Here is a 27,414-nt window from a genome sequence, read left to right on the forward strand (position 1 = left end):
CCTTGGGGGCAAAAAGAATGAATTTTCCTCCAAGCCTTGGAAGAAAATCCTCTTAGGATCCCCAGAACAACCAGGAGGAGGTCTTTTCTGCTTTCAGATTTAAGACAGACCAGCACTTGTACCCAAGAGTCAGTGGTTAAATCTGCCAATTTCCCTCCTACATACATTATATAACTACACTTCCTTTTTATAATATGATGACCTCAGTATTCCTATTTCACTTTATAGATAATGCACAGCAGAAATTGTTTCATGCTGCAACAATTATAATTTTGAAGAGAATTCTGTTTGTCATGAGTTATCTGCATTGATCAAATAACACATAGCACACAAGGATCTATATGTGAACCAATTATTATTGTTTGAGGCATATCAAGGATAGAAATACATTTATTTCTCTGTAAGATTTACTCCTTCAGCCAGATAATTATCCAAGTGACATTCAACTAATGCACGCATCAGAGCTTCACAACTACTTGTCCCTCCCCCTACCTACTGGCATCTGCCTTCAAAGAAGGAGGCAATGTAGCAAATTGTGTTATGACTTAATTACTCTATCATTCCAAGATGAATTATCTTCTTGCCTTCAATAATATTGCTTCTGTTAATATAGTAGCATGCCTGTCCTAAGCTGTAGCAAAGCATAGAGCTATTACTAAATTTTCCAAAGAGTTAAGCAAAGGCTTCAGGTAAAAATTTACCTGGCAACCTCTTGCAGCTAACACAGTGTTAATACTTTTGAATGGTTTCCTCCCTTTGGATGTTTGCACCAGACAGATAGATCTTATGTCATGCTATCTTTCTTTTTCCACAGAAATGTTTATTCTAATTCCTCTTCAGTGATTTTTGATCACACTGTAACTTGCATCTATCTCTTCAGGAGACAGCATAATATCTTCACTCACTAGCTATCCTTTTTCTTTAAAACATCTACACTATTACTACTAGCTTCCCGCTACCTCCAATTTCAACTTTTTCTTTCTGTAAAAGACATTGTGTTTGTGTATTAAATCTTTTCTCATTTTCTCCCATATTCTCTCCCATCTCAGATTATCCCTACCGGTACAGCTTCTATGTCTGGGAGATCATTAAATGATATAAGGTGTTTACTTCTCTGTTTTGTCACATTACTATCCTGTTTTTCCATTCTCTGTAGCTTCTTTGCTCACTACACTTCTCAGACATGTTAAAATGCATAGTTGCCCCTTTCTCTTTACAGTTTGTATACTTGCTGTCCCTCAGAGTTTGAACTCAGTATTAGTTCTGGTTGACTCAAAGTGAATACGGGAGGTATCAGTTCCAATAGGCAAATGTTTTCTTGCAGTCTCAAAGCAAATATGCATTTATATTTTTATTTCACATTTGAAAAGTTTACACAAATTTAACTATTGTTTATACTGTGTGACCTTGTGTTGAAACTGTCCATTAATTGAGTAAATTCCTTTCTTAGGTCAAGCCAAATATTCCCCACATTATAACATAATATCCGCAAGCAAAGATTAAGTGCATGTACAAGTCTGTCTCCCTATGTGCACTGCAGAAGCACTTAATCTCTGCTTATTTTGTATAGTGAATCCTATAACTTTCTCATTTTATTTCTCCAGGCCAAGATGATGTTACCAGGATTCACATCTGCAGTTTTTCATCTGGGTCCTGTCCTGCCATGTGTACTTGTAGCAATGGCATTGTAGATTGCCGTGGCAAAGGTCTAACAGCCATCCCTGCAAACCTACCAGAAACCATGACAGAGATGTGAGTAGGAACATGTTGGCTAGGGAACAATTATGTGACCTAGTAGCAATGGAGTTGGAGGCAATTGTATCCTGGAGATTTTTTATTTTTGACTCTGGAGGGGGCTTCACTGCCATATCAGACTTGAAGACCATCTGATGGTCCTCCTACACTTACAGCTTCTGCCTGAGAAGCAGTTAAGGACTGTTGATTGGAAGGGATCTATTTCTGTACCCATATCTGGATTAGAAGATCCTATTCATAGTCACTGATGACTAAGTAACCTCTAACATGGATTACTAGCACATGCTCTACATGGGTTTGCTTTGAAGAGCACTTCAAAGTTACAGCTGATCCAGAATACAGTGTTGTGGGGAGCTGTGGATGCACCTCAAGTAACACTACTACTTCATGAACTGCATTGGCTGCCAGTGAGCTTCTAAATGCAATTCAAGGTTCTAGTTGTCCCCTATGAGCCATTCACAACATAGAGCCTGGCTATTGGCAGGACCACCTATCTTTCATTATGACTCCCCATCACAAGCATTGATGGGATATGAGATAATGCCTTCTCTATCACCACATCTGCCCTATAAATATCATTGTCATTCAAGATCCAGATGTTCTCTATCCTATCTGCCTTGCAAAACTTTCAAAGACTTAGCTCTTCCCAAGGGAGTGTTGGGCCAAGTAGCTTTACAACTCTGCTTTAATTGTTCTGGTTATTTGAATCACTTCTTGTTTTTAGTTCATTTTATTTTGTCAGGTGTTATTTGTTGCTTTTAATTTGGTGTAGTGCATTAAGATTTGTATGGCATGGACAGCCATATAAATTGCATGAATGAATCAATGAATGGTTGTCTGAATCTACCTTTTGTTTATTTAAGTGAAGAAAGTGGAACATTAATGTATTCATATGTCTGAAAAAATTTTTTAAATAACATTATCGTGCTTCCTTCATTTATCCTGTAGTTCTATTATGCAGGCAAAATATGAGAACTATCTTAAGTAATAAGTTTTAAATAGTCATTTGATGGGTATTTTATTTAGGCTTAAATATAATTTGTAGCTAATTCATGCATTATGTCCAAGTAAATATACTAGGAAAATGAATTATGTAGATTTGTAGATTCAGATAATTGAGAAATTGTTTATTGTGTGATCATGTGATTACATCCACATAAGTAACTTGCAAATGAAAGTACAATGTGTTATAAAACAAAGCATGTATTAATGATTATACTACTTCACTAAATGTAAAACTGCATGGATTTCTAAAACCTATAATACATCAATTTAATTGTATAAAAGTATTATTAATTAATTGGCAAGCTGAGCTGAAAGTCATGCTAGTTTGACTCATGTACAGATAGGACACTACTCTCCTTTCTCTTAAACAGATTATTCTGTTCACCCTATACAGTGCCCTTATTGAATAATGTGGTATTTCATCTATTTTTATTGGTGTACCCCGGTTGTTTTCTTTCTAATGGTTGGCTTATAACACAGACGTCTGGAACTCAATGGCATCAAGTCCATCCCCCCTGGAGCCTTCTCATCATACAAGAAACTGCGTAGGATGTGAGTGACTTGATATAGATCATGTCCATCCAATCATTCTGCTTCTATCAATTACATTTTTCACCACCTTGGTTTAGTCTATGCTTCTTCAGCCTTGTGCAGTCTTTGCTCATTATACATTTAACTCTTTATTCTTGATGTCTATTATTCAGCTGAGAATGATAGCTAGTGAGGAAAGGATAAATTGAACAGCAAATTAGGCTGATAAGACCTATGTCAGAGATAAGGCATTTGAAATCCAGAGGTGTGGCTATCTAGAGTTCCTAACATTTTTTTCAGGTAGTAGGTTGGGAGCTGTGGTTCTCAGTTTTTGCTTTAGATCAGAGGTGTCAAACTCAATTTTAAGAGGGCCGTATCAGCATTGCGGTTGCCCTCTGGGGGCCAGGTGGGTGTGGCCAGGGTGGGTGTGGCCTACTGGGTAGGTGTGGCCAGCTCTACATCATTCGTGTCAAGGGTGCCTGTGGGGGCCTAGGCAGGAGTGGGACAGAACTGAAGGTCTCTGGCAGAAGGGGGTGGGACCAGGGCAAGTGCCAAGGCATGGTCCACTGGAGGAACCTCACTGTTCCTCTCAGGCCATGCAGGGGGGTGGCTTATGGAGCTAAGACTGAATGCGTTTCAGCATAGATGGCCACCACAAAATTGTACATTGGCTCCCGGCCGGCCAGGGCCAGGGCCAAGGCAGAGGGGGCCGTTCCCTCACTGTTTCCAGGATGGCTTTGCGGGCCACATGAAACCACTTTGCGGGCTGCATCCAGCTCCCGGGTCTTGTGTTTGACATATCTGCTCTAGATCTTCTTCTTCCATGCTCCATCTTCAGAACTGGATGGCAATTTGCCTTTCTAAACACAAATAAGTGTATTTTAATCTGCATTTATTCAATCCTTGTCTGAACAGGAAGAATTAATCCAACTCTGACTCTCAGGAGGGTGATGCAAGAATATATTATGTTATATGGGTAAAGAATGGAAGAAATAAGGAATAGGCCAAGGGTTATATATTACTTCAGTTTTCCAAGGTTGTCAAGTGGTCCCTTTGCTGTCCATCATTATCACAGAAAATATCTACTTATCCACTTATTTCAAGCTTAAAATGGCAAATAGACTGTTTGGGGGAATAGTTTACAGGGAAGAAAAGTGGCAAGGCTTTTGAGTATTTATGAATGTTGATTTTGTCCTATATGTTCTAGAGACCTGAGCAACAACCAGATTTCAGAAATTGCACCTGATGCCTTCCAAGGCCTTCGTTCACTCAACTCTCTGTGAGTAGTCAGTGGGGAAAACCATATGGAATACATTACTATAGTTAAGGATGCAAAATCCTGCTTGCATGTTGGGCAAGAATGTTCTTCTTTCATGACGCCACTTGCACAACTTAACTGATGCTAGCCAGAGTAACTGCTTACAATATCCTGTAAATGCCAAGCTGGAGCTCCCTGAAGATACCAATCTCTATTCCCTGTTTCTTTGACCAATATTTTCTGTAGCTACTGGCTCATCTCATAATAGTTACTTCATAATTCATTTTCACAGTTAGTTATTTCAGAGAGAAAATGTTTCTATGAATCAGGTTTTCAGGCCATTATGCTGATTAATTATAGTACAGTACTGCAATTCTTCTTTTCAAGGGGTTTGCAGTGGAATGTTTGAAAAGTGCTGCCTTATAGAGTTTTAGCTATTCATCTGACTTAAAACAGCTGCATATTTTGGGCGTATTGGATACAGTACTTATAGGAACCCAGATTTTAATCTTTTTAAATACTAAAATATTGCTGTTGTGTGTGACATAAGAAAACTGTGTATTAAAAAGTGAACCTAATATTGAATAATACATGATAGCCACCTCTCTCAATACATTATATAGGGCATCACTAATCCAAGGACTGATTTTATTTCTTTTCCAGAGTCTTGTATGGGAACAAGATCACAGAGTTGCCCAAAGGAGTATTTGGGGGCCTTTATGCACTACAACTACTGTAAGCACCAGTAAGAAAGATAGCTAAATGGCTATCTGGGATATCAGCATAGTAGGAGACCCTTAGATACCTCTATTACAATCATTTAGAACTTCATTTCCAGCAACATAGTTATTATTTATTTTTAGAAAACAACAGCTTCTCCAGTTGCTTAAAAACTGATGATAATGTACTCTATTTTCCTCACTGCCCGCCTTACTCATTTATATTTTTCTCCCACATTCTCACATCTAGTTGTTATCATTTCATTTCCAGCATCAGATTCTGCATCTCTTCCTAGCCTACCTTTACTCCCCTTCCATCTGCACAATTCCAGATGGAAACATTGTTTGTTTTTAGTCCTATAAATCTTCCCTGTGGACTTTTCTCTATCCCTTTACTTGGCTTGAATTAGGGATGGATAAATAGCTGTATACTTTTTGTGATTTGTCCAAACTTAAATGAATGGCATCTCATTTTTGCATCAGTTCATCATTAAAAACAACTACATGAAAAGTCATACAGATTATCCTGTGCATTTCATTGTAAAATGTGTGTGTGTGTGTGTGTGTGTGTGTGTATTCACTCTTTCCTACTGAGATGTGCATTAGCTGTATTCATATAAAAATGCACAACTCAGTAGGAATAATGTACCACATTTAACTGAGTCATGGAAACTGCTTGCAAAATTGTAAATTAAAGAGTAAACAATGCAAATATTTATTTATTTATTTATAAAATGTATTGCCCGTTGAAAAATGCAAATATTAAGGAATAACTTTGCTTAATTTCCATATTGATTTGGAAGTATGCATTAGATGACTTCAGATTAAAATAGGTTGAATTTATTTGCCTGAGTTTTGCTAGTAACGTGGTTGGGTGCACATGGGTAGGTCCTTTGCATAACAAGCAAATAATTTTGTCTAATATCCAGTACTGTTATCACAGCATGTGCACACATTACTATAGTATGGTTGCTCCATCACTCCAGGCTACTGAATGCCAACAAGATTAACTGCATTCGAGCAGATGCCTTTGCTGACCTGCAGAACCTCTCACTGCTCTCTCTTTATGACAACAAGATCCAGACCTTGGCCAAAGGCACTTTTGCCACCCTGCGTGCCATCCAGACACTGTGAGTGCTGGCTTCAGATTTGTTCAGGGGTAATAGGGGGTGGTAGAAGGGTGGTAAAAGGTTTGAATTCCGGAGGGCCAAGGGGAAGGCGAGCCAGAATCTGGGGGAAAAGAACCAGGAGATTACAATAGATAAATTATCTAAAAAGAAACAAGAAGTCCTGTTCTCGTAGGAAGATATTGGCTCATTGAGCTGGTGTGGTGTTTTGATTAATGTATTGGGCTATAACTGGGCAGACTCAGATTCAAGCCCAACTTCAGTCTCAGAAGCTTGTTAGGCAACTTTGGGTCATCTCTCAGAAAAACCCATCTCATGAGGTTGGAGTGAGGGGGAAAAAAATTGGAGGACAAAGTGCTCCCTAGACTGTCTTGAGGTCCTGGAAGAAAGATAGACTATAAACCTAATGAATACAAAAATCATTAATAAACATAATAAAATAAATTCCTAGAGGATATTCCAGAGCCATTGGTAAGCCTCTATGTTCTGGCAACTAAGCAGAACCCAAAGAAGGGGGCTACTGAAAAAGCATTCAGCTTTGCACTGGCTAAAAGCACCATCTTAGCAGCCACACATGGCTCTCAGATCAAGCACCTGAGCTGCTAACAGATTCCTGAATGGTTATGCTCAGTTGTTCCTTTTTCTTTCCTACTGCAGCCATCTGGCCCAGAACCCGTTTATTTGCGACTGCAACCTGAAGTGGCTGGCAGACTTCTTGCGTGCCAATCCTATCGAGACAAGTGGTGCTCGTTGTGCCAGTCCCCGGCGCTTGGCCAACAAGCGCATTGGACAGATCAAGAGCAAGAAATTCCGCTGTTCCCGTATGAACTGCTTTCCTGCTATAGGGTTGCTTTTGAATTTGGGTCGAGGAGATTGATAATGGGTGCCCTTTCTTTGTTATAGCCCACCTTTCAAGTGATTTTGTCTCAACACACAATAGACTGTAATGAACAAGTAGAAATGTTCTCCCACCCTTTCCTTCCTTCCCAAAATATTGCCTCCTTTGCATTTCCACATCCCTCATTTTAAATTTTCTTGTGCCCAGAGGTCTAAGGAATCAGGATACATATAAACCATAAGCCATCTTAAACCATAAGCCATCTTGAACTTAGACCAACAGAAATGCCTTAGTTGAAATGATCAACTAGCCTGCAATTCAACCTCTTATTTAATGTCTAGAACACCGAGATAAATCTTTTTACTATAAATTGGTTGACTGTTCTAATCTCTTAATTTGGAAAAAAAATATTGCATGCTTGCTCTAACATGCCTGAAAGCGTTGTGTTTGCTGTATTTACATTAATACTCTGCCCACCTTTCTTTACAGCCAAGGAACAATACTTCATTCCAGGTAAGGGGAAAATGATAAAGTAGGATATGCTGGGATTAATATATTAATTAAATGCATATACCTATTTGTCCTTTCTTTGCTGGGCAGACATATAAGAATTGCCTATTAAATTGAATGGTTTATGTTAAAACCTCCAAGTGTAATTGAATGGCTTATGTTTAAATAACTTATGTTAAAACTTCCACATGTAGCTCAAGGTACTGGTTATTACCTGTAAAATCTTTCATGGCATAAGCCTTGTTATCTAAGGGAGCATCAGTCTTTTGTAATTTTTGCCTGTTGTGTATGGTTGTCCAGAGTCAGAGTACTCCAGGATCCACCTATTAAGCAATATCATCTGATGGGATCTAGAAAATGTGCCTTCACTCTTCATGTGCCCTCTGGGACAACAGTGTCTTTCCTTTTCCCAACCATGTTTAAAACAACCCTTAAAACATAGTCTTTCCTTGGTTTAGATTGGATTACATGTGTTTTGTTTTTTTTTAGAATGAACAGTCTTTCTTTTCTGGATTCCAGGCTTTACTTGTATTTTTTTAGTTAGATGTATTATTATATGCCACCCACACTTGTTATGGAACTGGATAGCCTCATAAATTTAATAAATAAACCCAGAAAATTTGTTATGAACAGGATAACCAAATTTCGTCTTCAGAGCTGTAGCGCTTGCCTTTCGTACATCTAGCATGGTCTTTCAATTGTTCCTTTTACTAGGTCAGTGGAGAAAAGTTGCCAGAGGAAATTAGTGTTTCTTCTGAAACTAAGCTTGATTATGCTAGGCAAATTGATATATTCTGTGTGTTGTAGTATAACTTCTGTTATACCTTACTGCTGGTCAGGATGAGTGGGGTTTATGGAGTTTCCTAGATTGTAGCCCAATACATCAGGATGACTTCACGTTGTCTAACATATTGCTTATCACAATGCCTATCAAATGACACAGTATTTTCACATCTCAGTCATGCACAACATGGTTTAAATTTGATCCTGCATCACTTTTACTTCTACTGAACTCAAAATACTGACAATATGTAGAAAACAACAGGAGCAAATCAGTGCTCATCCTGATTTCTGTTAGCTGACCAATAAGAAAGTTCAAAGATTATAATTCAGTGTCCTTACCCCTAAGCTACAATTGGTTATAGAGTAACAAATATAGATGTATTTGTATCCATTTGCCCAATTATTCACCATGGAAATGTTGATTAGAAAAAATATGGACTTGCATTGAAATCCTCCAAAGTTTTCCCAGCTGTCTTACTATCATTCCATTATTGCATTTAAAAACCTCTGCAAATTTTGAAAGTGAAATGATAATATGCTAGTACAGGTAGTCCTCAACTTACAACAGTTTGTTTAGTGACCGTTTGAAGTTACAATGGTACTGAAAAAGGTGACTTATGACCATTTTTCACAGTTACATCCATTGCAGCATCTCCATAGTCCATATGATCAAAATTCAGATGTTTGGCAACTGACTCATATTTACGACGGTTGCACTGTCCCAGGGCCACGTGATCCCCTTTTGTGACCTTCTGACAAGCAAAGTCAATGGGGAAGCCAGATTCCCTTAACAACTGAGTTACTAACTTAACAACTGGAGTGATTCACTTAACAAGTGTGGCAAGAAAAGTCATAAAATGGGGCAAAATTCACTTAACAAATGTCTCGCTGAGCAATGAAATTTGGGCTCAATTGCGGTCGCAAGTTGAGGACTACCTGTAATTATGCAACCAAATACTTTCCCCCAATAACAGTGGCCTTGATTGTATGTTGCTACAGCAGCTCTCAAAGCGGAACCCCCACTCTGAAGCAGACGGAGGGAGCGATGGGTAGCCTAAGTCAGTCAGGAGATGAACTGGAAATCTCAGTGGGGAAATTGGCTTTCAGAACAGAATTATAAATAGAGTTAACTTTTAAAAGCAAGCATCATGAGATCAATCCAGATCCTGATCTGATGAAGTGACATAAAACCCTTATGTGGAAATGCCTTTATTCCTGAATATGAAATGCAAGAATACACTTGGAAGGCGAACCAATGAAAAATTTAGCTTAATACCCATACAGGCTGATCCATCAGGCTTTTTTTTTTTTTTTTTTTTTACATAGAGCACAGGGGTAGAAAATGGAATTTTTTTTTTTGCTTTTGCAGATGATCCCTGCTCTCTTCTGTTTTGTGCAGAGGAGTGACAATGATTATACCCAAAGGCAGAGAGTAGTAAGGGGCATCTTCTGGTCTTCTCTAGAAGAAGATTCCCTAGCAGTACAGCTATCTTTAACTCACACTTCCTTTTTCTGGCAGGTACAGAGGATTATCATTTGAACAGTGAATGCCATAGTGACGTGGTTTGCCCGGCCAAGTGCCGCTGTGAAGCCAATGTAGTCGAGTGCTCCAATCTGAGGCTGACAAAGATCCCAGAGCGCCTCCCACAGGCTACTGCTGAATTGTAAGATCTGAACTTGCCCTGTCCATCACTGAGCATCCATTCATTTTTTTTTTCCATAATCCAAACAGAGTGCTCTTTCCTTCTTTGTCTTCCCTATGGCTTCTTCACCCATGACACCATGCCAGAGGTCATTATTTTTAGGATGCATTCTGCCACTGCTCCTTAATAAGATAAAGCAGGAGGCAATACCAATTCTGTGTGCAACCTCTTCGGAGAACTCTGTACAAATGCTCATGTCCTTCTTAGGAAATCCCCAAACTTTCACTGTGTCACTCACTTCATTTTTTTGCTTATTCTGGTTGATTTATGTATAAGAAAGCCTGGGTATTATATTGTTCATGCACTGTAAGTCTTTGCTCCCAGGCTTGCATGTTTATTTTATTTACTTTCCTGTGCAGACGCCTGAATAACAATGAAATCACAGTGGTGGAGGCGACAGGTATCTTCAAGAAACTTCCACACTTAAAGAAAATGTGAGTTACATGGATGAGAACTTCTAGGAACACATTGCTCCTTATGTAGGATTTTGGACCGGGCTTTATAGCATAGCAATATTTTAAAAAGATGTGGCAGAGGGAGAGCTGTCAAAGTTCCTACAGGCATTGGTATAAACAGATATAAAGAACTATGCTGGATCCATCTGCTGTCTCCCTGCATATATGAAGTCCGCAACCAGGGCATTGTGTAATAGCGCCCTCCTGCCCACATTCCCTAGCAATTTTGGGAGGCATATTCCTTCGGATAGTGGAAGTAATACACAGCTATTTTAACTAGTGTTTTTCTTCAAGAAACAGATGCAAATATGCTTCCGGTTAAAAAATTAGGCCAAAAATTATGACAGATGTTTAAGTGGGTGCAGAAGTAGTCTAGAGGAGAATTAAAAGCTGCTAAATAAAACACCCTTCCAGCATGGGATCTATCAGAACTAGTCTTCTTTTGTTACTGTTGAAGCCTGGTAGGCTGTGAACTAAGAAGCACTAAGATGCAGATGAACTAAGATGCAGCTCTTCCTGTATTGACTTCCTGCTCCTTGCTTCCCTAGAAATTTGAGCAACAACAAAGTCTCAGAGATTGAGGATGGGGCCTTTGAGGGGGCAGCCTCCGTGAGTGAGTTGCATTTGACTGTTAACCAACTGGAGTCTGTGCGCAGCTCCATGTTCCGGGGCCTGGATGGGCTGCGAACACTGTAAGTCAGCCCTAACTGAGAGTAATGGGGGGAGGGAGCACCATCTTGCAAAATATTGATGTTTCTTCTTGACAACTAAATAATTGTTACTACAAAATGGCTCTTCTCTTTTCTCTCCAGGATGCTGAGAAACAATCGCATCAACTGTATTCACAATGACAGCTTCACTGGGCTGCGCAACGTGCGTCTTCTCTCCTTGTATGACAATCAGATCAACATTATTTCACCGGGGGCTTTTGACACGTTGCAGTCACTCTCTACTCTGTGAGTTGTGAGGAAGGGAATTTTTAGTTAAATATACCACCTGGTCCTTTCTCCCAGATTTTTGTTTTATTTTTCCTTTCCAAACTATTCTCTGCTCTCAGAAACTTCATCATGAATTGGAACTTAATTCCACTTGCAGGCAGTTAAAATTTCCCTTGACAGTAGTATTATTTATCTTCTTTACCTTTGAACCCAGGAATCTACTGGCTAACCCCTTCAATTGCAATTGTCATCTGGCCTGGCTGGGTGATTGGCTTCGCAAGAGAAAGATTGTGACTGGGAATCCACGCTGCCACAATCCAGATTTTCTGCGCCAAATCCCATTGCAGGATGTTGCCTTCCCCGACTTCAGGTGTGAGGAAGGTAACTTATGGGCGTTCATATTTTGGATAATAGCAAGGACTACAAAGCAAATGTGCAAGTTTTACAGTGGGGTTTCTTTTATATGTGTGCCAAATCATTTTGTCCCTTCTAAAAGAGCAGTGTAATCCAGATTAATAAAGAATCATGCTTAAACATGCTGCAAAGCTCTAATTGACTTCTTTATCCCATTTCTGTATTCAACATTGTTTTATTACAAATCTAAAATAGCATAGGGCAGTGGTGGCAAACCTATGGCATGCGTGCCAGAGGCGGCACTCAGAGCCGTCTCTGTGGGCACTCGTGCCATTGCCCCAGCCTCTCCTCCCCCCATGGTCCCCTCCTCAACAGCAGCCCCCCCGCAGGAGAGTCACCCGCTGGCATGGCCTGCACAGAGCAGCGCAGTCAAGGACATGGCAGCCAGGCAGTGGAAACAAGACTCCACCCTCGTGCTCTGTCATGCACAGATGATGCTACGGGGTGTGGGCAGAGGGCGTGGCCGCCATGGCGCTGCTGGGTTGCTTGGGTGATCTGCTGCAGTGAGACATGGCGGTGGTGGGTGGTCCTGCAGGCAGGGCAGGGGGCAGGGTGGGGGGCAGGGCGATTCTTGGGCACTCAGTCTCTAAAAGGTTCGCCATCACTGGCATAGGGCATTCACATAAACAGGCACTGCAAAACAATCCCATTCTATATTTCAACAAATTTTGCTTAGATTTTTACTTTTGAATCATATTGTTCAGTTCCATGGATATATCAATTTGCACATTTTGTTGCACCTAGCTAAATATAATATCTATATTGCTCAGTCCAGTCATTTTTGCAAGTATTTTCCTTTAATATGCATATATCATGCAACTTTTACTAATACACACATTTTTGTGTACCTTTTTTCTGCCTTATTTTCCAGTTTTTTTAATCTGTCCCAATCAGCAAACTAGTTTTGTATGAATGTTTTATTTAGAAATTTACATCAGAATATCAGGAAAATCTGCAGATAGGTTATGAAAGCTTGAATTTTGCATTGAAATGATAACTGAATTAGTTTTTCCTTCCCTTTAATGTGTCAGATCTCTAGTGGTCCAACTTGGGCAAGTCATTCAAAAGATGCAAAAGCAACACTTTTCATTGATTGAAATGAGGAGAGTATAACAGGCTGTTATGAAAACCACAAAAAACTACATGTGAAAATGAAGAGTAGAATGGAGTTATATGCAACGACTCACTTTAAATTCCTTTGGAATTTGTTGAGAAATTCTGAGCACTGCAATTTGTGGGACAGTTGTTCAGTTTTCTGCCCTCTTCCTACTCTTTGGATGGAAATTATCATATTTCAGTTTTGATCTTGGCTATCTCAGTTACAAATACATGGGCATAACCCACTAGTCTAATATGAACTACACAACTCTGTGTGCTTTAGATATATAGAAACTAAGCAATGAAGAGTAGCACCAAAATAGAGAAAGCCAGTCTAGTGTCTTCCAGTCAGAAATTAGCTGAAATGTTATTTTTGCTAAACATGCATGGAGTTCTAATTATGTAGTGGTTCCTAGAATTATGTCTATTAATTTTAAGCATTCTTTTTTAAACTTAAACAGTTGGTTAAAGGCAAAGCAATTTAATTAGCTATGGTGTTTAACCATCCAGATTAAGTAAGTGAAATTTCTTGATGAAAACAATATTGTATGATAATACTGATTCACTAAAGGAATAAACCATGTGAGTTTGGCAAGCAAGTGTACTGTCGTTGGCCTTGATCCAATGTAGTAATTACTTTCAATAGAGGCTTTGTGTGGAGGATAGGTAGGAATGGCTACGACCCGGAAAAAAGTAATCACAGTAACTTAGCTTTTTGAGTATACTTCTCTGACTTAAAACCTCGTTGTAAATCAGGGGTAGTCAACCTTGGCTCTTTTATGACTTGTGGACTTCAATTCCCAGAATTCCTGAGCCATCTTAGCTGGCTCAGGAATTCTGGGAGTTGAAGTCCACGAGTCATAAAAGAGCCAGGGTTGACTACCCCTGCTGTAAATCAATACAAAAGCACCATTTCGAAAGGAACCTTTCTATCACTTCCCATAAAAAGGTTACATTGTTATTTGTAATGAATTAATCACATCAGTTGATTAACATCCCGAGTTCTAATTGTTCCTGATATTTCTACACACTAATAGAAAGCCCAGAATTTCTTGCAAATATTTGAGACAATATTTATATCTGGAGTCTCATATTGCATTCTTCTTGGTTTGTCCTTTGGCAGGTGAGGAGGAGACCATCTGCTTCCCACGTCCTCAGTGCCCCCAGGAGTGCACCTGCCTTGACACAGTAGTTCGCTGCAGCAATAAGCACCTGAAAAGTCTCCCAAAAGGGATACCCAAGAATGTTACTGAGCTGTGAGTATAGATACATAGGACAGGGGTATCAAACTCAATTTCATTGAGGGCCACATCAGCATTGCGGTTGTTCTCAGGGGGCCGGGTGGGTGTGGCCAGGGTGGGTGCAGCCTACTGGATGGGCGTGGCCAGCTCTACATCGTTTGTGTCAAGGGTGCCTGTGGGGGCCTGGGCAGGAGTGGGATAGATCCCACTCTGGCAGAAGGGGGTGGGACCAGGGCAAGTGCCAAGGCATGGTCCACTGGAGGACCATGCAGAGGGGGGTTAATGGAGCTAAGACTGAATGCGTTTCAGCATAGATGGCCACCACAAAATTGTACATTGGCTCCCAGCTGGCCTGGGCCAGGGCCAAGGCAGAGGGGGCCATTCCCTCACTGTTTCCAGGATGTCTTCACAGGCCACATGAAACCACTTCGCGGGCCGCATCTGGTCCCTGGGCTTGTGTTTGACATGTCTGACATAGGATATCAACTGGAAGGAACATTATGACATTGTATACATGGATTAAAGGGTTAGCACAATTTTTAGGCTAACAACCACACTTGGTTTTGAGGTGGTCTAGGGACTGGAGTCCCCAAAAGTAGAACAAAAATATAGGTGGAATCAGTACAAAAACTAATTTATTTTAGAAGAAAACCATGATATTAATTAAATCCAGTTAATGTAATTGTTTTCCATGTATTTAATAGTTTTCTCCAATCACATTAAAAATGACACATGTGACTAGCAAATTTTGGAATAATTTGGGATTGTATCCAGTTTTTCAGGGGCTGGATGGATCTCAGGTTGTACTCTCTGGATTTGGAGCAGCAAAGTAACAAATGCTTCTAGTCTCTTGAGCTGCACAATATTTGCAGTTTTGCTCCCATTTGTATGAAGAAAGATTAAAAAATATTTTTGGATGTTCAGCAACAATTGAACTTTTATTTCTGTATGGCAAATGTATTCATTGGAGTATTAAGTTTGTCATTCTGGTTTATCATCCACAAATAGTGAATGTGGCATATAGAAAGGGCCATAATTATCATTCTGTTGCTCTATAATGTTTTAACAAGACAAGGTGGTATACTTCATATTATACACTTTGCACAGAGAGATCTTGAACTTTGCTCTTTTAGCATTTCAGTTGTAATATCTGACACATATTTTTATTATTCTTACAGCTATTTGGATGGCAACCAATTCATCCTTATTCCAGGACAACTCTCCACTTTCCGTTACTTGCAGCTGGTGTAAGTGTCCGAGATGCTCTAAGAAGTTACTCATCTGATGAAACCTACAATGGTCTTTCCTGGAGATGGTAGATTAAATATAAGGATCATAACACCCTCTAGGACAGTGATTCTCAACCTTTCTAATGCCGTGACCCCATAATACAGTTCCCCATGTTGTGGTGACCCCCAAGTGGGTGTGGCCACCAGTAAGAGGGAGTAGGACAGCTAGGGAAAAGGGAAAAAAATGGCGGACATCATGGTTTGGCGACCCCCGTGAAATGGTCATTTGACCCCAAATGGGGTCCCGACCCACAGGTTGAGAACCACTGCTCTAGGATGTTCTGAAAACTGCTAAGATCTTCACCATAATCTAGATCCATTTTCTCCAACTTGGTGACTTGAGATGAGTAGGTGTGAACTGGATTCCTTTGCTGCATATCTAATTGGACAAAGAATAAATAGGAAGAGACATAAATTGTACATCAATGTGTTGTTAATTGATGTGCTACAAATTAAAGCCGGTGCAGAAAATAAGGGGGTATATAGCAGGTCTTAGTAGAAGCAGATGGTCATGATGTGACTAACTAGTATATGTGACAGATGTACTAGAACTGCAGTTTCAGATGATTGTAGATTTTTGCTTAAGAATTGAGAGGAAGAAAGATAGAGTTAAAAGTGATATTAGAACCTGCACTGTGCTTCTGTTTTGCAGAGACCTGAGCAACAATAAGATCAGCTTCCTCAGCAACAATTCCTTCACCAATATGAGCCAACTGACCACTTTGTGAGTGTTTTCTAACAGAGCTGAATCAAAAGCAATTGTGATAGTTCAGATTGCAGGGACAGATATCATTGGGGTCCTGTGGCAAAAACCTGGGCAAAAGGCCACATCCACACAACTCTTTTGCCATGTTCCCCTTCTATCCTAAAGCTAGCAGGAACTCCAAACTCTTGCTGCCTCTGTAGCACACTCTTACTTAGGTACCTGGAACAGGCCCAAGCTGAGCTGCTGTCTCTCCAGCTTTAACACAAAACATCCCAATGCCTATGATTTGGCTATAATTCCAGCCCTGCCCACCATCATCTAGCATTTGAAAAGCCTATTCCATTTAGAATACATAATACTCTAATTATGCTATGCACTATTTTTTTTTCTTTTCCTAGTGGCCTATTTTTTTAAAATAAAACAAACAGACCACTTTTTGGCAGAAAAGAGTATCAAGTGAGGAATGAGCTTGTCAGTTTCAGGACTTCTCCCTGTCTAGCTGGACCAGTCCACCCACCCATTTTTCAAAAAATCAAAAACAAAAAGTGGCAAAGTTCCAGTTTCCCTTACAACAGAAAGAAGACTTAGAGAGCTGAGAAAGAGATCGGGGATGAAGAGACTAGTCCCACAGGAAACCAGCAGAAGTAATTGAAGTCACAAGATTGCTATCACAAAGCATGTCATGTCAGGCCACCTCCTGAATGCCCATTAATGCACTTTACACTGTCTACATAATATTAAGATAAGTGTAGCATCTTCAAGAATTCTTAAACCTGTCATGGGAGTCACTGAGATGCAGGCAGACACACAAGGTTATGTTCTCAGAAAAGTGTTAGTGTACCTTCCTCGTGCCAGGGTAAGAAGATTGTATGGATTTGCTTAGAGACTTTATAAAGGCATCTGCTATGTGGCTTTTTACTGTGCAAAGCAGGTTTCCTTTCCAATGGCAACTTACAGTATATCCTGTAAAGAGAGAAGCAACCTGGAATTAAGGAGAAACTTCCTAAGAGTGAGGACAATTAACCAGTGGAACAGCTTGCCTTCAGAAATCGTGTGCGCTCCATCACTGGAGATTTTAAAGAAGAGACTGCATAGTCACTTGTGTGAAATGGTATAGGTTCTGCTGCTCGAGCAGGAGGCTGGACTAGAAGATCTCTAAGGTCCCTTCCAGCTCTATTCTACTCTATTCTGTCCAAAATGGGGTTTATGGGGAGAGATTCTGATTCAAAATAGTTAAGATTTTTATATGAGTTACCCATTAGTGTAACTTGCAAAACTAATATTAGGGAGAGGAATACAATCAATGTATGGAATGTAATTACACAACATGTGATTGTTCAGCTTGTTTCTGCCTCTCTCCAATTTCACCTAGGATCCTCAGCTACAATGCACTACAGTGTATTCCCTCACTAGCCTTTGAAGGTCTCCATTCACTACGGCTGCTGTATGTATCTTCTGTTTTGCAACCAATTCATATCACTGGTTTCTCCTTAGTCATTTCTCTAAGGAATCTCCTGTTAGTTCGTGGTTTACTGGAGAATGAACTTTGCCTTGTTTCAATGGATAGCAGCCAGGCAAAGGGTATTGCAGAATGAAGCAATATTCCAGACTGGAAGGCCCATTTGGAATTTTGGGGGGGAGGCAGGTTGTGGGCAGTTTGAGAAAATGACTTCCATTTTAAATGACCAACCATAAATCACACGTTTATTATAAAGCAAATTTATGATGCATCTCTCCATCAGTGCCCAAGCCTAACCTCCCAAATGCTTTGTACTACCTCAAAATCAACTTTGTTTTTTACCAGGCAGGTGGGCAGGCAATCAAATAAAGCTGTACATTGCTTAAATAGAGAATATTAGAGTTGGATCTTTACCTTGCTGCAGGCCAAGTTCCATTTTATGTTTAAACTAAAAGATGCTTTAAATAAAGAGGTCAGGTGAAACTGTTTGGAGGAGTCAAAAGAAATGGCTGTGGGGATATAGGTGTTCTTGGGTCCTATTTTCCCTTATTGTGGGGTGTTTGAGAGAAAATTGATTAATTTCATATGGCCTAAGAGACCTTTCCTTCATATGGTCAATGTTTGTATAAGGTATATGTACAGTAATTGTCTTGCATTGTTGTCCATTACTCACTCGTGTTACCTGCCTAGGAAAAAATTCTCCAGTATGAATTCATTTAATAATGGAGACCAGAACACCCATCCATAGAAGCATAAATTGCAGTTTATTTTGATGTACTGGAGACCAGAAATGGTCCAATGGCAGAGAAAGCAACCCCTTAATAGAGATTTATAGAATGGAATTAGAATATACTTGTAAGTTACAGTATCAGAGATAGCGAAGTAATGAAGATCGAGCTATAAAAACAAAGGTTTATTGAGGATACAGAAACCATGTGTTATAATAGTAATAAAAATCTGGCGGTTCTCTTTCTTTTCTTATCTCCCTTGTCCTTGCTTCCCATAGTTTTCCTGGCCTCTAAATATTCTTTCTCCTTGTGATCAACATTTCTTTGTCTTCCTTTTTATGGCTGTACTAGCATTTTATTGCTTCTCTCAGGGGCCCAGGAGAGGTGAATGGGGTGGGTGTGGCTGATCGGCTTAGTCTAGCTAATAACCATTTTTATACTTCAGTCCCTCCTTCTGGAGTTCAGACTGCACTGCATCTCTGCAAACTCCACTCATATGAGCCCTTATCATTCAATTTCTTGTTCCTTCATTTCAAAATTGTGCTTTGACATTCAGTGCTTGAATGGACATTAGAAAAGACAGCATGCGGGTGGAGGAATGCAATGAGTAATAGGCAAATTCTGCAAGAGGCAATACAGGTAGTCCTTGACTTACAACAGTTCATTTAGTGACCCTTCAAAGTTACCACAGCACTGAAAAAAGTGACATGAGCCGAGGTGGCGCAGCAGTTAGAGTGCAGTACTGCAGGCCACTTTAGCTGACTGTGTTCAGCAGGTCAGCGGTTCAAATCTCACCGGCTCAAGGTTGACTCAGCCTTCCATCCTTCCGAGGTAGGTAAAATGAGGACCTAGATTGTTGGGGGCAATTGCTTACTGGTGTACACCGCTTAGAGAGTGCTTGCACTTAAAGAGGTATATAAGTCAAATAAATAAATAAATAAATGACCATTTTCCACAAAACCATTGCAGCATCTCCATGCTCAATTGTTGAAAGCTCAGACGCTTGGCGACTGACTCATATTTATGATGGTTGCAATTTCCCAGGGTCATGTAATCACCTTTTGCAACCTTCTGACGAGCAAAGTCAATGGGAAGCCGGATTCACTTAACAACCATGCCACTAACTTAATAACTTGAGTGATCCATTTAACAACTGTGGTGAGAAAGGTCGTAAAATGGGGCAAAACTCAGTTAACAAATGTCTCACTTAGCAACAGAAATTTTGGGCTTAATTGTAGTCATAAGTTGAGGACTACCTGTAATTCAATTACTCTGTATTGTGATTACGGGTAGTCCTCAAGTTATGACCATAATTAAACCCTGCAATTATATTCATAAGTTGTGATGGTTGTAAAGCAGGCCATCACATAATCAGACTCGTTTTTGTTACCCTTTTTGGAGCAGTCATTAAGTGAAGGCAACAGTCGTAAAGCAAGTGCCATGGTCATTAAGCAAACTCATTGTTTGTCATGGGGTATTATTTTCTCAAAGGGCACTGCAAATAGCCATAAATGCAGGTTGGTTGCCAAGTGCCCAAAATAGGGTCATGTGGCCATGCAGGAGGGGCTCAGATAATGGAACTTTGGAACCAGGTCATAAGCTTTAGGGGAGGGGTCCATCATAACTTCAAACTGTTGCTAAGATACTGGTTGTAAATTGAGGACTATTAGTATTGTTCAAGTAAATGTCTATGTTTTCCAGTTGTCCATTAGATTGTGGATGAGAGGATGACAAATGACTGTGAATGTCCAATAAGTAGAAAAGGGATGTGAGTGTAAACTGAGTACTATAAGCTGAAATAACATGATTAATTAAGTTCTACACCAAAAAAAAAAAAATTCTCTAAAAGAGTTATACTGTCTCCTAAATAAGTGACAGTCCCTCCTGGGAATAAAATAACTTATCCTAATAAACAAATTCATAGCACCAAAAAGGTCATGTTACTTTTTATAGCAGAAAGATCAATAACAAAATCCAGGGAAACTATATCCCATAGTATAGGATGGAAGAGGAGTGGCTGGAACAAACTAGCTGGCTTATTCACCACAGTCTTAGCCCAGCAACAGGCATGGCAGGATGAAACATTGTCTTTGACATCAGTGTTCAATATTCATTTAAATTCTGATGCGATGTTTTGAATACTTGCTACATGTCCCACAGCTTTATTATCATGGTAAAGTTGTGATATCTATTCCCTGAGAGGAAGAGGAATGTATAAAAGAGCATTGTGAAAGGAGTATCCATCAGTCATGAGGAGAAGAACTGGCTGGTGGGGCTCCCTGGCGTCTGGTCTCTGACACATATGCAAACAAATCCAATCCGACAGATCTACTGCCTATTTCTCTGCGTGACTCTTTTGTGGGAGCGGTTGGGAGGGGACAATAAAATTGTTCTGCTTCAAGATCATGGTGGAGGAGATGGCCAGGGAATGTCATATTTAATTTTGCAGTGCACGTAACAGCTTTTTATATGAACTAAAAACATACCGTAGATGACACAAAAAATGTGGAGAAAATGCGTGCTCCTGATCTGACATGGAGTGAGCGTCTGTGCCTTGTGCCAGTGCTTCACATTCTTGGTGGGCTGCTCCCTCCAAGAAATACCTCCACTGTTGGAATATTGCATTTATTTATTTATTTATTTATTTATTTATTTATTTATTTATGAGACTTATATACTGCTTTAAGTGCAAGCACTCTAAGCAGTGTACGCCAGTAAGCAATGTATATATATATTTACATTGCCCCAACAATCTGGGTCCTCATTTTACCTACCCCGGAAGGATGGAAGGCTGAGTCAACCTTGAGCCGCCCACTGATCTTTACTTGAAAATATCATAGTTTCTTTCAGTCAGGAAGAATAAGGTGAAAGGCGAAAAACAAAAAAACCCTCCTCTCCCTTTGTCAAAGCATGCCAGAGAACGGCTCTCAAAGCCGATTCAAAGGCATCAATTTCCACAGCAAAGGGGCGAGTGGGATCTGGATGCTTGAGTAATGCATCAAAAGAGATTTTTCAGGGTGGTTTGCTCTTGAAGAAATTTCTTTCTTCAAAAGTTGATTAACTTCAGAAAAGTGGGTCTTCTGAGAAAATTAGGATGTCATCTGAATTTTAAGAGGAAACAACTGTTAAATTTTCATGACCCTCTTCCATTCAGATCAAATTGTAATCTCTTAAGTCCAATTTAGTGAAAATGCATGACTTCTGAGAGTGATCTAGCAGATCTGAAATAAGAGGCAGTGCATAGTGGTTGCTAATGGTTACAGAATTCAGTAGTCTGTAATTGTGTACAATTCTCAAGGAATTATCTTGCTTTTTTACAAGAAATATTGGCAGACGCTGGATATGTAGAAGGGCAAATAAATGCTTTCTTCAGATTGTCATATAGAGCTATTTTAAAGTGATTAACTCTTTCATAGACGTAGGTTATTGTGGAGGCTCTGGCTTTAGGTTTTAAGTTGACAGTACAGTCATACACCCAGTGTATGACTGGGTGTATGACTGTACACAGAAGGCAAGGTAGCTACTGCCTCTTTCACCAAAACATCAGGAAAATCAGGTACTGTGGGAGGCAATGCAGGGTGGCATCAGAGGAAGAGAAGGAAAAAAGTAGCATGCTTGTAAATGGGACTGTTGATTCTTGTGTGTGTGAGAGAAATTGCTTCCTGCACCTAATGGATAATTGGATTATGAATTTATAGCCAGTCTATGCTGGGTATAGGAACATGTAAGGAAAATGTGATAAAGTGGCAAAAATTCTGTGTTATCATATTTTCAACTTGAGAATACTGCACTACACTAAAAGAAATTGTCCTGCAATTGTCTCAACTAACAGAGATCTAGGACAACTCAGTGGAGCCAGCTTGCTGCAGCCAGCTCAAAACTGTTAGCTCGCTGCCACCAAGTCACCTATGCCAGCTCACTGCCACCAAGTTGCTGCAGGACAAAATTGGAGGTGTCCCATTTTTCACACACACACCACTACCCACCTCAGCCATGACTGCCACTGTTGTCCCTGGTCTCTTCTGCCTGGAGTTCAGTGTGATGGCAGCAGCAGGGAGGTATGTGAAAGTGGGACGCCCCTGCTGCTGCCACCTCGCCACCCGTCTGTCGCCACCATCCTCAGCTTTGGGCAGGGTGCAGTGGCAGTGGCAGCAGTGGTGAGAGGGGGTATGGGAAAAAGGGAAACCTCCAGCCACCACTGCCACTCTGCACTCTGCCCACTTGCTCTCCCATGGTGAGTTGTCACTACTGCGAGTTGGTCATGTGGAGTTATCCTGCAGTGACTTGATGGTGGCAAACTGGCAGTGGTGAATTGGCCGTGCCGAGCTGGCCGTGCGGAGTTGTCCCATTCTGACTAGCGAAGGGTTCTGTAATAACTGCATGGGAAATGCAAACTAACACATTATAGTTTCATCTTTGGAGTTAGTTGTTGTGCCAAAGTTAAAGTGCATCAGCAAAAAATAACAGGAATAATATCTGGGAGGGGAATTTATGAAGTGTCCTGAAGATTTGGTTCTGGAACAATTTGGACCCATACTCTTGAGGTGACTTGTAGCTCCACAATTGTGGCACTTTCCACCTAACTTAGAAAAAGGATATTTCATGGGAAGGCAAGATACATTGTCCTTCTCATGAGAGAGAAAGGCTTTCAAGATTGTTTCAGGCCTTTAAAGTAGACAAGATCAATTAACTGGGCACAGAAGGGATTCCAGGAATTTGTATAATACTATAGGATAAAACAGCAGAATCTTGAAAACCTCTCAGTTTCTCTGTGTCCCATCTTACACAAATAAGATCAAGTGCAGCTATTTTGAGCATTGGGTTATTTATGCTCTCCTTTTTCTCAGGACTGATTAATCTTTTCTGAAAGTTCCTAAGTGGTTTAGTTATTGTTTCTACATTCCCAAGGCCAAGTCTACATTTCTTCTTAATAGAAACTCAGTATTATGAGTTTTCAGAGCAGGTATCATTTTAAGACATTTCCCATATTGAGGATCTATCCAGGAATTAGATAAATAACAGAAACTTACAATTCTCCTTCCATCTTGAGGTAATGTTTTGTATGCTTGCTTTCTGCAAATAAGGAGTTTAGGTGGGCCTATCGGTAAAGTCATTACTAACATTTTCCTGATACAAACAGATATAATCCCATTATATATTGCAGTAAAAACAAAGTAATACATAAATTCTCCAGGGAACAAGAGAGGACAGAAGGGTGTTCCAACAGCAGGAATGGGACAACTTGCCACAGCCAACTCGCTGCAGGACAACTCACTATGGCCAATTTGCCATGGGACAACTCACTGCAGGACAATTTAACAATTCTATTTAATTATTTAGAATCAATTAAAAATTATTTTAATTTTTACCATTCACATTTCATTCTGTCCTTCCTTTTGCGTCCTTTCTTTAATGATTCTTTTTCATCATTTCTTTGATATTAGTGTAATTTTTGTCTTGCAACGAGTTGTCTGATGGCATGTTGGCCATGGCGAATTGTCTGGTAGTGAGTTGGCCATGCCAAGTTGGCTGCAGAGAGTTGGCTGTAGCAACTTGTCATAGACCCCCAACAGCATCCTAGCTAGGAGGCAAGTCCATCAATTAAGCTAGTAATCTTATAAACATGTTTCTATTCTGCAAAATGGGACAGAATTCTTGAGAAAAATTCTTGGCAGCCTTGGGAAGTGTTGGAGACTCTGAATTCAATGCAGAAAGTGTCATTCAGAAGATAGAAATAGAGGATATAAATCTCATCTTCACCTACATTGGCTTGATCATTTTCACAGCAAGGAATGTGTGAACCCTCCACATTTTACACTTTATGACACTAAGAGTTATTATAGGGCCGTGGTGGCGAACCTATAACCTAACCACAGGTGGCATGCAGAGCCCTCTCTTTGGGCATATGCATCATCGCTCCAGTCCTAGGCCTTCAGCTGGGCTTTATAAAACCTTTTCGTTTTGGGCCTCCGCCTTCGTGTGCAAAAAAAAAAAAAAATTCAATCAATCAATTTCAACTTCTTGCGGGAAAAAAAAGCTCTCGCAAAGTTGGAATTGATTGATTGAACTTTTTAGTCCCACCCAGTCTGCCGTTACCACTGCAGCCACGCCCACCCAATGGGCCACACCCACCCATCACCCGACGATACATAAGTGGGTTTTGGGTTGCAGTTTGGGCACTCGGTTTCTAAAAGGTTCGGCATCACTGTTATAGGGCAATGGGAGGGGGGGGGTTGTTAGCACCTGGAAAGATCCAGTCCACCATGGCACTGGGCAGTTATTTTCTCTGAGACTCCAGCAAATGGGCAAGCAACTCCAATGTTGGCTTAACCTGGGTAAAAATGGGCTAACATTGTTTGATTAACAATAATGTTGTCCCAACTTCCAGGTAGACCTAGAGGCCATTCCATACCAGAGACACAATCCTCTCTTGGAATATAAATGATTGCGCATTGTGGGAAAATAATCAGGGTGATATCAAAACTCAGAGGTGTCTAAAAATAATACAGTAATATGACAATAATATAACTATAAATTAAATACAGTAAACAGAAAGAAAGAAGGTTATGTAAAGTCTCATTTCTCCTTTGAACAGTTCCTAAAAGGACATTGAATATAGGAGAAACTGTTCATACACCTTGATTACAATCACAAGCAGCATGTTAACTAAGTAGAAAAGTCTCACCCAGCCTGACCCACCACTAGCCAACACCTAGATTTCACTTTTCTAAGAGTGAAAAAGGAAATAAATGGAGAACTCTCTCCAAAGCCTGTGTGACTTACAGCCAAAGAATAGAAAGAAGGGATCACAATCCTGAGCAATGTATACTTCAGTGGAGAAGTATACATTCTTAACACAAGAATGCTGTGCTCTATTAATCTCACTGCTAACACCACATTGTAAGAAAAAACATCTTCAATGTAAGTTCATTTAATGACTGACACTAAAACACTCATCAATAGAAGCACAAATTCTAATGTACTCCAGTATACTGTGGATGAAAAGTAACTGATCTAGAGGCAGGGAAGACAACCTCTTGATATAAGTTTATGTGAACTAGAACCTACATGTCATTCATGAGGTCAGAAGTAGTGAGGTAATGAAGGTGATTTATTAGAATAACAGGTATTGCATCATCGTGTTTCTATTTCTTCCTGCTATCTCCCTTGTCCTTGCTTTCCACAGTTTTCCTCAATCCCAATTATCCCTTCTTTGTTATCATCCTTTGTCTTCCAAGCATCATTACTGACTCTACTGTATTTTTGTTACTTCTTAAAGAGACCTAGGATTGCCACCTGAAGGAGAAGTAATCTGCTTAGCCTAGCTCAGAGGTTCCTGAATTCTTTTTGTTGCCAAGCTGTATGTCACAGTATCCCAAGGATGCCACAGTGAATTCACTAATCATTGCATTGATCGAGCAGTAAAATATCTGCAAGTTCTCTGGGAACTGTGGGCCTAGCTACTATCTTCTTCTTCTTCTTCTTCTTCTTCTTCTTCTTCTTCTTCTTCTTCTTCTTCTTCTTCTTCTTCTTCTTCTTCTTCTTCTTCTTCTTCTTCTTCTTCTTCTTCTTCTTCTTATTCTTCTTCTTCTTCTTCTTCTTCTTCTTCTTCTTCTTCTTCTTCTTCTTCTCCTTCTCCTTCTCCTTCTCCTTCTCCTTCTCCTTCTTCTTCTTCCTACCAGTTTGAATGCCAATGTGTGGTTTAAGAGGGAAAGGGGGAGCAGGCTTAATGACATTCTGAAGAGCAATTGCACTTAGACTTATATACCACTTCATAGTGCTTAGAGGTTGAGTCAGCAAAATCCTGAATTCCTCACATCCCATTAGGTTTACTAAGACTAATTGCTCCGTATGTAGCCTTCCAAAGATAATAGACAATGGGAAATCACAACATGAAAAATTAGGACTCTGTTTCTTCCTCTCAATAATTGGAGCTCTTGTTTGAGCATAAGAACAGTTGTCTGTATTTGCATTCAGGTCTCTTCATGGAAATGATATCTCCACACTCCCTGAAGGGATCTTTGCTGATGTTACCTCCTTATCTCATCTGTGAGTATCTGTATCATTAATATAAACATTTGTTCCCCTTCTTCCAAATAGGGCTTCTAGCATTTTATAGGATGGTGCTTGGCGATACAAAGGAGAAAGCACAATTTGTTTACTTTTGTTCATTCAGCTGTGCAAAGATGCTTAGATAATAATTGCCATGACAAAGTAGTTCCAAAAATTTTGTAGGGAGCAGTGTTCTCATTGTTCTGTAGTGATAGGAACTGATGCAGTGTGGCTTGCTGAAATATGTTGAAGTTCCTTCTGGCATCTTTCATCATGTGTTAGCAGCTTAACTTAATATTCCATTGTGTACCTACAAGGGAAACTAGTTCTTGAACCCTTTGACTTTCCTCCCAAAAAAATGGAATGTGCACGTAGTCTGCTGCAGATCAGAAGAATGAAAGACAAAGCTTTCTAGACCAAGGCTGGGTTAACACATGATTTGTTCATCTATGACTTAGCAAACTGTGATTTATAAATTAGAACTTAGTGTGTTGAGTGAAGCCAAGCAAGTGTGTTTATTCAGTAAAACATCACATAGTGCAGAGTTCCCCAACCTGTCTGGCTTTGCTACTCGCTGCTTGCACAAATGGAGTGCACGTGCACACACTCACCTGCTTCCCGCACAAGTGGGGAGGTGTGCACGCGCATGCTCACCCACCACTTCTGTGGTCTGGTTACGAACGTCTCAAGGCCCGGTAGTGGGCTGTGGCCCTGGGGTTGGGGACCCCTGCCTTAGTGTGGTGGGTGAACATACCTCAAAACTTTAAAGCACCACAATAGTCCCAATTACAAAGATGAATACAAA

At 40.1% G+C, this 27,414-nt stretch overlaps 1 protein-coding gene across 3 annotated transcripts in view; it reads left to right on the forward strand.

Moving 5' to 3' along the window:
- The window catches only part of SLIT1 (slit guidance ligand 1), a 153,811-nt gene that overhangs the window by 115,440 nt on the left and 10,957 nt on the right, over positions 1-27,414 (forward strand). For all 3 annotated transcript variants that reach the window (XM_039331113.1, XM_039331111.1, XM_039331112.1), the window contains exons 9-25: positions 1,605-1,752; positions 3,241-3,312; positions 4,499-4,570; positions 5,213-5,284; positions 6,255-6,398; positions 7,053-7,216; positions 7,723-7,746; positions 10,046-10,190; positions 10,589-10,663; positions 11,233-11,376; positions 11,497-11,640; positions 11,837-12,003; positions 14,258-14,390; positions 15,554-15,622; positions 16,317-16,388; positions 17,743-17,814; positions 26,535-26,606. In XM_039331113.1, the coding sequence (XP_039187047.1) occupies positions 1,605-1,752; positions 3,241-3,312; positions 4,499-4,570; positions 5,213-5,284; positions 6,255-6,398; positions 7,053-7,216; positions 7,723-7,746; positions 10,046-10,190; positions 10,589-10,663; positions 11,233-11,376; positions 11,497-11,640; positions 11,837-12,003; positions 14,258-14,390; positions 15,554-15,622; positions 16,317-16,388; positions 17,743-17,814; positions 26,535-26,606 (1,789 nt within the window). The remainder of the gene's footprint in view (positions 1-1,604; positions 1,753-3,240; positions 3,313-4,498; positions 4,571-5,212; positions 5,285-6,254; positions 6,399-7,052; positions 7,217-7,722; positions 7,747-10,045; positions 10,191-10,588; positions 10,664-11,232; positions 11,377-11,496; positions 11,641-11,836; positions 12,004-14,257; positions 14,391-15,553; positions 15,623-16,316; positions 16,389-17,742; positions 17,815-26,534; positions 26,607-27,414) is intronic.

This window comes from Crotalus tigris, unplaced genomic scaffold (assembly GCF_016545835.1).
Source record: "Crotalus tigris isolate CLP2741 ecotype Arizona unplaced genomic scaffold, ASM1654583v1 scf7180000024434.1680833, whole genome shotgun sequence".
NCBI classification, from domain to species: domain Eukaryota; kingdom Metazoa; phylum Chordata; class Lepidosauria; order Squamata; family Viperidae; genus Crotalus; species Crotalus tigris.